Source organism: Alligator sinensis, unplaced genomic scaffold (genome assembly GCF_000455745.1).
Source record: "Alligator sinensis unplaced genomic scaffold, ASM45574v1 scaffold1100_1, whole genome shotgun sequence".
Lineage (NCBI taxonomy): Eukaryota > Metazoa > Chordata > Crocodylia > Alligatoridae > Alligator > Alligator sinensis.
The window spans coordinates 343,314-355,519 of NW_005843109.1; the positions used below are offsets into that span (position 1 = coordinate 343,314).

The 12,206-nt window shown below is 46.8% G+C and overlaps 1 protein-coding gene across 2 annotated transcripts in view; it reads left to right on the top strand.

Moving 5' to 3' along the window:
- LOC102371439 (huntingtin-interacting protein 1-like) overlaps window positions 1-12,200 on the top strand; it is a 36,533-nt gene extending 24,333 nt beyond the window's left edge. The window contains exons 2-5 of one of the 2 annotated variants that reach the window (XM_025193851.1): window positions 636-699; window positions 4,967-5,109; window positions 8,337-8,393; window positions 10,445-12,200. In XM_025193851.1, the coding sequence (XP_025049636.1) occupies window positions 636-699; window positions 4,967-5,109; window positions 8,337-8,393; window positions 10,445-10,447 (267 nt within the window). In that variant the 3' untranslated portion in view covers window positions 10,448-12,200. Of the gene's footprint in view, window positions 1-635; window positions 700-4,966; window positions 5,110-8,336 lie in introns of both variants that reach the window. The other variant, XM_006037408.3, reaches the window with a different exon arrangement.
- The last annotated feature ends 6 nt before the right edge of the window (window positions 12,201-12,206 follow it).

Here is a 12,206-nt window from a genome sequence, read left to right on the forward strand (position 1 = left end):
TGATGGCTGTCCTCCATGGTACAAGTCAGTGCATTGGAGTGCTGACACTCAACAAGGTTCCCAGGCACTTGTGTGATATAACTTGGCAGACAACCCTGACTGCAGCCGTTTCTCTAAGTGCCCCCAGCACTCCCTGACCTCCTCTCAGATATACTAGAGATCTGACAACTACATGCCCTGGGCTAGGCAGCTGTTTTCTGTTTGGCCCAGCAGAAGAATGACTCCCAGCCCCACCATATCAAAGGTCATGCAGGTAGATTTGACTTTGGCTTGCTTACCCTCAGCCCTTTTCAGCCCTCCAAAGGGCAAATGTAGGGAGATTATCCTTTGTAGTCACCGTTTGAATTGCATTGTTACTGTGCCGAGTAAGTGAATCCTGGCAGCAGCTGAGCATGGCGGATGCCAGGCAGCTCCCAGAAATGCATCTGGGAATCAGTAGAGTCCAGCTGGCATGGAAGAACGGCTGCTTCCAGTGACAGGGCTTGGATTGGTACCAACCATCAACAGGTGCAGGGAGCAATGGGATGTGCATACATGAGGGTGGGAGGATCTGAATAAGTATGCGACCCTGACCCACATCTCATCCTCCAGGCTCTTTACGTTGAACACAAACACACCCCTTTTCTGTTTTTCAGACTGTGAGCATCAATAAGGCCATTAATACACAGGAAGTAGCTGTCAAGGAGAAACATGCCAGAAATATCCTTTTTAAAGTTGGCAGCAGGACAAGCAAGCGTGGGAGTTGACTGGGGCTGGTTGAAGACATGGCTGAGACAAGGTGGAGGGGCCTGCAGGCCGGGGCAGAGACCAACAGTCGCAGCAAGTGCCTGTCACAGATGAACCTAGGCAGAGGCCTGAGAAGTACTGCTTGTGGGGTTTTTTGCTGAATGGGGGAGGGGAGGGGAGGGGAGTAAAGCATGGCTTCTGCTGGAGTCCCCTCTGCTGAATGGTTGAAGGGAAGGTTTAAACCAAGGCCCCTGTTGGGGTTCCCTCTGGACAGCACAGGAAGAAAGAAGGGATGGGATTCCTGTGGGGAAATTCTTTGAGGGGGAAGGGGCTCCAGTAAGGGATTTCATCTGATGAAATGAGGGGCAGATTGCTATAGGGCAGTGATGCCCCACATTTTTCCCTGGCAGGCCAGATTGGCAACCAGTGCCCAGAGCCAGTGCTGCCACCATCTGGCCATGCAGAGGAGGTCGGTTGCAGCTTGACCTGAGTTCCACCCTGCAGGGGTAAAGGAGCTTCACCCAGCCCCATGGAGGGGGATTTGGTGGGGAAATGCATGGCTTGGCCCCATGGGGGGAGGGGGGGTTGACCCACCCCCGGCTGTGGCCCTGTGGAGAAAGGGGACATGGCCCAGCTTTGCAGGGTTGGGGGGGAGGGGTGTGGCCTGGCCCCAATCCAGCCCTGCAAGGGGAGGGGGCCTGGCCTGGCTCCAAATGGGCAGGGCTTGGGACTTGGAAATTTGGCAGGGGGGGAGTGTGGCCCACTGCTCCCCCACCACTAAATTTCCCAAGCTGTAGGGAGCCCTGCAAGCCAGATGCAAAGGGCTTACAGGCTGCATTTGGCCTGCGGGCTGGAGGTTAAGCACCCCTGCTATAGGGGAACCATCAGTCCCAGCAGCCTCATCTGTGCTGCCCGTTTTTAACGCCACAGCCTTGCTCTGAGTTGCTTTATGCAAGCAACTGCCTAGAGTCTTATCTATGCATGGCATTTCCACTGCTGACTCCAGCCATGAAGTAACGCCAGTGTTGGCAATGGCAGGAAATGTCGAAAGGAGGGAAGACCACTGCAGACTTGACCAAACAATAGATCTTATTACCCTCACTTATTACCCCCACCTGATGGTGGTTATAAATACCAGGTGTTATTACCCCCACCTGATGAGCTTTAGTGTGGTTATAAATACCAGGTGTGTTTAAGCTCTAATGGCCTAAAGGTGTGAACATTTAAAGGTCCAGCTGAAGAAGAACGTGCATCTTAGCAGCTGTTGGTGACAGGGAGCCAAATCTTTTAAGTGGGCAGAGCAGGAAAATTTAGGGGAGCACTTTGCTTTCTGACCACGTGGAGTGTGTCACATCTCCAGAATCATGTGGGGAGACCATCCTAGAGACGGGCAAGAGGCGAGGTGGGCGTTCTTTGTGAGCTACAGGGCTATTTCTGGCAAAACATTGAAGGGTTCAGGAGAAGCAATATGTACTATAGCTGAGCTCCAGCCTTGTGATGGAGAGACATGGTACCATCCAATTAGTTTGTATTGACTGGCAGAGCTAATCTAGGCCTGACCTGAAGGGCTTTATTCTCAGGAGCACTCTGGGTACTCAGCATTCCTGAAACCCAGATTGTCAGCATCTGAGCAAGGCAGGGAGGCTGCATAAACAGGAGCCTCTTTGCCAAGATGGCTCAGCCCCAGTGGGTGTGGTGAGCCCTTCTGAGGATCTCTGGAGCAGGAGAAGCAGTGCAGTAGGGTATGGAGTTGAGATGTGTACCATGTTAGAAGCTTCATGAACCATGTTTGAGCCCACAGGGTACAGTGTGTACCCAAGCCTGAGTTGGAAATCTGTCAAGTTTCTGTACTGGCCCTTGTCCTCTCTTACTTTTGCTGGGAAAGAACAGAATGTTCTCAGGCATTTGAAGTTCCCTGCCACATGGCTGAGGCTTGAGCTCTGGGCTGCAGCATGGATGCCTGGTGTCTGGGGAGCTCAGCAGGCAAGCCAGGGCTTAGGTTGTATTCTACCTGCTTCCAGAGATGCAAGTTGTAAATTATTAAAGAAGCAGCACCCCTTTAATTGTGTACAAGAGGAATGTGTATTTCAGTCTGGCTTTCTGAGTGAGCCATGATACTGTACCTTTTGTTTTAATCTCAGAACTCTTTTATTTGGGAAAGCTGCCTGACTGGAGAACCCAGGCCCTGGAGACAGAGCTGTATTGAAGCCCTATTAACTTCTAGCTTCCTGATGCAGCAATCTGTCAATGATTGCCGGTCCCCTTTTTGCATTCTCTGTCTATTGCAAGACAATGCCTGGCTATTCTGCTTCTCAAAGCCTTGTGAAAAGGTCTACAGGGATCAGCTCTGCATTGCCCTCTTGTGACGGGGCTTAGTAGATGGATCCCCTACAAGAACTGGAGTATGCAGGACATTTGCCATGCCTTTTTCATTGAGTTGATGTTTTCACTGCCTGAGCTCTAATGGCCCACATGGGGGAAGAGTTTAGTCAAGAGAGGCTTTCCTTTTAGGTAATTTAGGGATAATCAGGTAATATAGGGGTCTGGCATTCATGAGATCATGAGTTCACATTTCATCTCTCCCACTCTATTGCTTAAATGTCTGTGTATTCAGTAATGCTTATTACTGGACAAGAAACGCATCTTCCTCTTTCCCAAAGCAGGTTCATATCAGCTGCTATCCGTTTCACTAAGAAGTTGCACAAGGTCATGTCAGACAGAACTGGAAGTGAATCTAGGTCTCATATATGGCACATGCAGATTCTATCCTCTTAACTAGGTGCCTTTCAGACCGAGTGGGTGCATCTGCATGTGTGCTGTACTGTGGAGTAGACTAATTAGCTCCACAGTAAAGTGTCATTGTCTACACGTGCACCTGTATTAGTGTGCAGTAAATTAATGAACTCTGCTATAAGATAGAACTTCTGGGGACAGTACTATCTTACTGTGGAGTTATTAACTAGGATAAAACATGCATATAAGCGCTGGCCCAGGCATAAATTGCACCCAGGCAGCAGGGGGCGAGACTACTGCCTGCGCCTAGCCACATAGTTCTGCACGATTGGAACTCTCATGCCCCAGCCAGCCCCTCCAATACCCAACGCTGCCACCTGGAGCCCAGGGCTGACCCCCCCAAACCTGCTACCAGTCCAGGCCTGCTCCACCTTAGATCAAAGTGCTGCTGTTTTGGGCACACATGTGGATGCTATGCCTAGGAGCCGTGTACTGTGGTTCAAGCAGCTCTGGAGTTTATCCCTTCGCATTAATTGTATGTGTAGATGTTCCCACTGTGCCCAATCTGTGTGCTTGGCTACCCTGTCTGCAGTCACTACTAGTGATTAGTAGTTCCAACTACTGAACAGCCTTTCTTCCCCGAGCCAGGAACAGTGCCAAGGAACACGACTCCCCAGCATTCTTTTGTTGTCTAGCAAATGGTTGCATAACCTATATGCAACCCCCAGCATATAATTGACCCCAGCATTCTTTCCTGCCCATGGCAGGGGGTCAGACTCGATGATCTGCTCAGGTCCCTTCCTATCCTACCAACTATGAAACCTAGTGATGAAGTGTCATGTACTTCCTTTGGGGGCTGTTCCATATAGAGCCGGGGTTAGCAACATTTTTTGGCAGAGTGCCAAAAACTTCTGCAGCCTTGATTTGTAAGATGTTGGCATGCCAGGGGAAGATGGTGGGGGAACTGCGAGAGGCCTGATCCTTGTTTTGGCAGCGCAGCCCCAGCCCCCTTCTCCGCTGTCCACACCAAGGTGTGCCAACAAGATGCCTTTGTTTGCCATGCTCAGCTGATGAGAGATGAAATGAATAAATGGTAGATGCAAGGAAGAGGAATGAGTTTCTGGACAACTACAATGATGACAGGAGGGAGAAAATTGCCAAAAGGAAGGAGCAGTTGCAGATTCCAGAGGCTTCACCAGTTGCACTGGGTTTGGAGGCATGTCCCAGGTGGTGGCTTGAAAAGATTCAGCTGCATTTTTTCCCCCACCAGACAGGTCATGTATACTCCAGGTCCCTGTTGCCATATTGCTGACACACATTGGCATTCTCAGTGCCTGGCTGTAAATATCCTAGCAGGGAGTTCTTGACTGTTCTCTACAAGGCTTGCTAACGACTTTGGGGTTTAGAATATTAACACAAAGGGGTGTCTTTGCCAAGTAGGCTCACTTTTTATGTACTGCACACTCTGAATTATATAGATTGGATTTTTCTTAGCACTGTCTTTCACCATGCATCCTGGGAACTCACCATGAGAAAGGAGCTCAGACCTTCTGGTGTGTTGTCAATCGGCTGCCCCTCTCCAGCAATGCTGTACTCTGTTGGAAATTCTGCCACGTGTTCCACAAGCTCCTCCGCGATGGACACCCAAATGTAAGTTCACTTTCTACCGCTGTAGGAAGCAGGAATACTAAAACTGCTTCTGACATACTTTCAGCCATTATCACAGGTAAGGAAGAGGATGACCTTGCAGGGCAATCATAGTGTTGCCAATTCTTGTAGATCATATGTCTAGTAATACTTGATGGTTTTTCTAAAGTTTCAGCTCCGGAGATGTGATGGTCTTAGCCTTTTTGAGTGGCATATTTGTTGAGAATCTGAAAAGAAAGAATAAAAGATCAGGAAAGCTCATAAAAGACCTAAATTTTAGTTTACCTGTGTTTTTCTTACTTCAGGATTTTAAACCAGTTTTAGGATTTTTGATCACTTGAGGCTGTAAATTTGTATTTATCAAAAAGAGGGAGAAATGGGCAGATTTGGGGAAGGAGAATAAGCCCTGTTTTATTGTTTCCATTCCCCATCCTGGGCCTTCTAAACTCTTATACACCACAGGCATTTTACACCTTTCCTATCCTATTTTTAAAAAGCTATTTAGTGCCAGTATAGCTGCCCTAACAATGGCTGATGGCTAGAAAATGGTATTTAGTAGAGTTGCACTGATACATCGGTCCAGTATCAGATCAGTACCAATATGAAGAAAATTGTCTATATGGGATATCAGCCCTATGGGGCCAGTAATTTGGACAAAAAATGCCTGTGCTGCACGCAGCCGCAGCACAACATGGAGCAGAACTGGCAGCATGGAGAGCTGCCTCCAGCTGGTAAGTCAGAAGGGGAGGGAGTAGGGAAGGGGCATGGGGGTGCAGATCAACGCCCCCCGTGGTGAGAGAGGGCGCATGCGCTGCCCAGCTTGGGAGGGAGGGCATGGGACAGAGCCGCAGCTTGTGGTAGTGCCTGCCCCTGCCCCCTCCCTCACTGCAGGGGGCATTGATCTGCACCCCTCCCCCGTTCCCTTTCTCTTCCCTGTCCCCTTCTACCACACCAGACTTGGCACTTGGAGGCAGCTGTATCAGATATTGGATCGGTTTCGGCCAATATACCTCCTTAAATATCAGCTTTTGGTATCGGCCCCCAAAATCTCTGTCGGTGCACCCCTAGTATTTAGAGGTTTGCTTTTGGGAACTGGCTTATAGGTGAAGTAGATATTGCATCAGAACAATGGTCCAGGGTAACGGCAAAGGTTAATTGATTTTTAAAAGCCTTTTTATGGCAAAGTCTCCTTCAAGGCCAGCTGTGTTTGACACAGGCAAACAGCAAGCAGACATACAGGCTGGGAATTTGAAGATATGTACCACACTGTTCCATAACATAAACAGTGTACCATAACAGAGATAAGGGACTCTGCCGTGTTGGCCAGGTCACAGTGCCCAACTGTAGTGCCTTGGGATTTCTGATTTTGGGGAAACTGACAAGATTAGGAGGATACTGGAAATAACCAAATTAGGATGTGTGCATGTGATGGGTTTGTGAAACAAAAGAATATGCTGACAGGACAGAATGTTGACAGTATGATGACCACAGGGAGACAGACCAATCAACGATGCCTGGAAATGAAGAGTCATCAGAGGGAGAGAGAATACAAAAGAAGGGATTTCAGAGCAGCAGAGGGCCCCTGAGAGGGGAACCCAAGGCCAACATGGCCAGAGGGCATAACACCACCCATCTCACCTACCCCCCTGTGTTGCCTCAGCCTTTGACCTCCAAGCTGCTGACATCTGGCATTCAAGAAAGAACCTCAGGGTGAAGCTCACGTACTGGCCATACATATCTCGACCCTGTGACAACTCTAGGACTGGTAGCTATAGAATTGTTTGCATTATTCTTATCTGCTATCACTGTGCATCAATAACATTCCCCTGTTATTGAGTGGAGAGGTTGTGGTCAGTCTGATGGTTTGCTTCTGCCCAGAACAAGGTATCTGGGTCATAAATTCATGCTAACAGTGGCCTCTACCCACTCCTTGGTGCCTCCTCAGGCCCAGGTCTATAGCTGATCAAGGGAAAGATGTAGACTTTTTTTGTTTAACAGTTTGCACAGGACAATAGAAGTGTTTAATCCATCACTTGTCTCTCCCAACCTAGAGCTGAGACCTGGAAACAGAAAGAATTCTTCCCCAGTGACTAATCTTGCATCCTTCATCTTGCCTTATCCTTTAGCCAATCCTCTTGCTTGCTGTGGTTCCCATCTCCTCTTTGCTAGATGCTAGGGAAGCCCACTGCAGACACATGCATTTCAAGAACAGTAATTCTTTGCCTTTCTCCATCTTCATTCACAGAATCTCAAGCACTTTCCAGACATGAACCAATTAAGCCTTCTCAGGACTTGCCTGCACTTGGAGATTTATGAAAACAGCTATTCCAAAATAACTCTCTGCATGGATACTCTGTGTGGCAGGCAAACATTGGGGAATGTGAAGGGGGCAGGGACTTACCATGGAAGAACTGATGCATGTTGACTGTCCATGTGCTTGCTTTCATACCACAGTGGAATCAAAACCCTTGTTTTATTGAAAGTTAACTTGCCTTAGTTTAGGTTTTACTTCCTGCAGGGTAATTATGGGCACCGAGCCACTAGAGGCCAGATTTTATTCTGCCTGTTAGGTGCCTAAGTGTAATTCTGTTCCACTCAGCTTGATTCCCTGAAAAACTAACAAAAGTTCAGTGGGTGCTCCTCCTCCATGCTGCTTTTTGTGACTTAGACTTAAGGCTAAGAGGACCTGGTATTACAAAAGTAGATGAAATAATGATAGATTTTCAGGGGCTCACACAGGATGGGATAGGATCACATTTAAACACCTAATCCACAGAATAAGCTCTGCACTGGCTGCTCCGTGGCAAGTCCCGGCTCTGTTCTAATTTACTGTGATTTATTCATTTGTTCATGCCCTTATTCCAGAATAAAAGTTGCCTGTGATTCTGGAAGGAGAACATCTTCACAGGGAGTTATTCCAAAACAACTACCTCTGTAAATTTCCAAGTATAGACAAGACCTCAGCCTGTGCGAGCTGGGGGGTGGATTGTCGCTTCTGTTGCATGGGTAGGGAAATTAAGGCATGCACATGCTGTAGCTTGCTCAGGAACAGAGCTGGGAGTAGAACCCAGAGGTGTTGTTTATTTCGTTCTCTCAGTGCTAGATCAAACTCTTCTCACAAACTAAAGCTTTTGTTTGTAACGCTAGAAGCCTGGCAGTATGGCTGGCTTGCTAACAAGCTCTGTGTCTCTCTTTGCTCTCTGACTGTCTCTTCTCCATTTCCCTTCCAGGTCCTGAAAGACTCTCTGAGGTACAAGAATGAGCTGATTGACATGAGCAGGATGTGGGTGAGTTGCCTTTGGGGAATTGCCTCTGTAAATGAACTGCTCACGGTAGGAGACAGTACTAGGGATCCTTCCATCTAGTCAAGTGAGAACAGCAGACCTCTGACAGTGTCCGTGGAGCAGTGGCTGGAGCCTGGTTGGGGCTAGGCAGCTAGTAGCATTTCTTTTCAGCTGTCTGCCTACCCAAAGGCTACCCAGAGCATGTCTCTGCACCAGCTGCATTCAGCATAAGCCTTTATTACAGAGTGGCAGATTCAGGATGGAGTTGATGCTTCGTTATCAGCCTCCCAAGGGGAGCTGAGCCTCTGAAATGCTGAGGAAGAGAGGGTTGTCCTTTCTCAGGAGGTGGGTGAAAATAGAACAGAACTTTGTCAGTGGTGTTTTGAAAACAGATCTGTATTTTACCTTCTACTCCTTGTCTTTCTGGACTTGTTTGGCCTATTAAAGGCAAACCTCTTTGGGTTGCTGAGAAGAGGGACCCAGAATAAAGGAGGCTTGGGTTTATAAAGAAAAACACTTATAGTTACAGAAACTGACCACCTTGTGACTCCCACTTTTAGGGCAAAGTTGAGATGGGGGTAGCAAGTGAGTAAAGGGAAATGCAGTGAGGCAGGGGATGGAGAGCTGGAGGGTCACCAAGATGTGTGGAGGAAGCCTGTGCTTGCGCACCCCAGGGAAAAAAGAGGGCTTTGGGTGTGCTGAGAGGTGGGGTAGGGTGAATTGAGTGATAGAGGTGCACAGTGTCCCAGTAACATTGGGTTACTTGGAATGGCACAAAGCAGAGTGCGATGAAATGAACTTTAGCCCATGAAAGCTTATGCTGCACACGTGTATGCATGCATACACATGCACACACTTTGGGTAGTCTCTATGATGAAAATGTATCCTACCTTCCACATAGAAAAGACATCATAGAAACTGAGGGAGGAATATGGGGTGTGTTTGTGCATGGCACCATAGGAAATTGGGGAAAGGCAGTGTTAAAATATTTGTGGAGAGAAGTCTTTTCTGCTTTCCTTTTGTTGTGCACTGTCTGTTAAACCCACAACTTACGCAGCAAGCCATCAGCAACACTTCCCATGGATTTGATAGCTTGGGCAAGGGAAGTCTTCCAAGGTGGCTTTATGAAATCTGTAAAAAAACAAAACAAAACAAAACAGTAGAAATTCACTTCCTCAGAGCTTGTAAAAAAAACCAGATTAAGCTGTAGGAGCACATTTTAAATAAGTGGGGCAGTACACAAAGTTTAGAAACAAGACCTGTAATAAAGAAGGACCACTGAGAACTAGTTTCAATGGAGCCCAGCCTATAAAAAATACAGGCAACCCCTGCTTAACGCAGTTTCACTTAGCACTATTTCACTATAACGCTCATTTTAAATTGATACCTGACTTCACTCAATGCTCAGCGTGTTTCATTATAACGCTCTCAGTTGCCATCTTGGGTTATTAAAAACACTTGCGGTCACCATCTTGGATTGTCAAAAACTTTTGGTTTCACTTAACCCTCATTTCGCTTAAGGCTCTGTTTTTCAGGAACGAATTCAGAGCGCTAAGTGGGGGTTGTCTGTATTGTATGGATTCATAAAAACTCTGCACCTCTTGAAACCCCCAAACAACGTGCAGACTATATTCTAACAGTTCAGAAGACCAGTTGCCATTACATCTGTTTCTTCATTTATTGTCCACCCAGCATTAACTTTGCTTCCCAGTGCAATTGGCAACGATTGGCTGACAAACGACTGTAAAACGCCAATTCTTATTCTATGGATCCATGCCCCAACACCCTTAAGAGAGGGAGTTGGTTTTGATTCAACATAACATGTGGACCATGTGCTTTTGAACAAGTTGGGAAAGGTACCAGTTCACTCTGAATCAGTATCTGGATGGCAGATTCTATTTTGTACAGGTTTCTCATGGGTTTTTTTGGTATTTTTCATTGCATCAGAGCTGGTGTTTACAATGGTTGGAAGTTCTTGTGCGTCAGGCTCTCTCTCTGTCTCACTGGAGACATTATGTGGTATTTGGTTCATTTTGTGTGTTTATTTCTCCCAGTAAAGTGTTAGCTACAAGAAGGTTTAACAGCAGATTTCAGATAATTCAGGATCTCCAGAAGTAGAGGTCTATCTCCTCCACCAAAGGAACTGCACCAATAAAGGCTAAACATAGAGCTGCTGAGCATTCTTTTCTGTAGTGAAAATCAAGTAAACTCCCAATTCTACAAGTCTGTTGGCTTTAATTATGGGTCTTTAGAAGGAATTGTATTTGCATAGAACCATTATTGAAGGCAGTAATTTTACATTGGCATAAATGTTTCCCCTGCCCTTTATGGGTATTATTGCAGGATTGGGACCCATGGACTGAGAGACAAACTGTTCACCATGACCCACCCTTGCCCCACAGCACCCTCAATCTACAGCGATGCATGTTCTGCAAATGGGATTATCAAAAGTCATGTAGCAAACAGTATCGATTACGTTTGACCCTTTTGAGAAAGTGCCTGATTTAGAAGGAAGTCATAGAAAATTAAGGCTGGGAGGGACCTCAGGAGGTCATCTAGATCAATCCCCTGCTTAAAGCAGGACCATCCCCAACTAGATTGTCCCAGCCAAGGCTTTATCTAGCTGGGTCTTAAAACACCCCCAAGGATGGAGATTCCACATCCTCTCTGGGCAACCTGTTCCAGTGCTTTAATTCCCTGCTCGTGAGCAAGTTTTTCCTAATATCCAACCTAAACTTCCCTTTAGGAGATTCCCTTCTCGCTGACAAAAAGATGTTCTACTCCCAAATAAAGTTCCTTAATATCCTTAAGATTTCCTCTGTTAGAGCCTTCTGAGATACTGCAGGTTCCATTGATGGTTTATGAACTAATGTGGCTGAGAAGTTTCAGAGGCAAAACCCAAGGGGCAGAAGCATGCAGGTGCTGATCAAGCTAACACCATTTAGTCCTCTGTGATTGATTTGGAATATGAAGCAAAGCTGACAGGAGAATGAAACTGGTCGACATACAGCAACTAGGGAGCAATAGGCTTTAGGGGCAGAGGCAGGCCTGTGTCAGGCTTGGTCTGAAAAGCAATTTTCATTTTTAAAACTCAGTTCTTTTGACAGATTTGCTATAAAGCAGTGCAGTTAGCTTAACTGTTTCCTCTGTGGCACTGAGATGGATTCAGTAATTGCTGCTAATGTAATAAGATGGTCTGTCGCCACAGATGCACCTGGATACTGTATGGGGGATAACATTTACTATGTAAGAAAGAAAAAGGGCTGTTGGGAGTTGAGCCATGACCTCACCCACACAAACACCACTGCTTGCACAGGGTGGCAAGAGGGAAATGGGTGATGTGAGATAACTGTGGCTAAAATGACTCAAACAGGAAGGTTTACAAATTCAGAAAAGAGGGAAATGAAAATTTGCTTCTTCATTGTCAGAGTGCACGTGCAAGCACACATGCAGCCTGAGATTTGCGTGCTTAGGTTAACAGACCACAGGCAGAGAGACATAAAAGTGTCTTCCCTGGGGTTCAGCTTTGTCCCTTGACAAATGCCACTCATTGGATTTACATCTTGTCCAGCTGCCAGTGGTTCATTTTTATGATGTTGATCAGTGTGGAAGCAGATTCTGTGTGCTGCTTGCTAATATTCTTCTTTCTCCCTGCCTGTATAGTTGGGCTGATGTCCTCACTACCTGCCTTGGCTAGTAGTAATCCAGTCTTGTGCAAGGTACTGCCTACAGCACCATAAAGTGACAGTAACTCTTTTATTAATCCCTAGTTACAAAGGGGTTATCATCCCAGTGACAGTTCAGTCATTCCTTCCC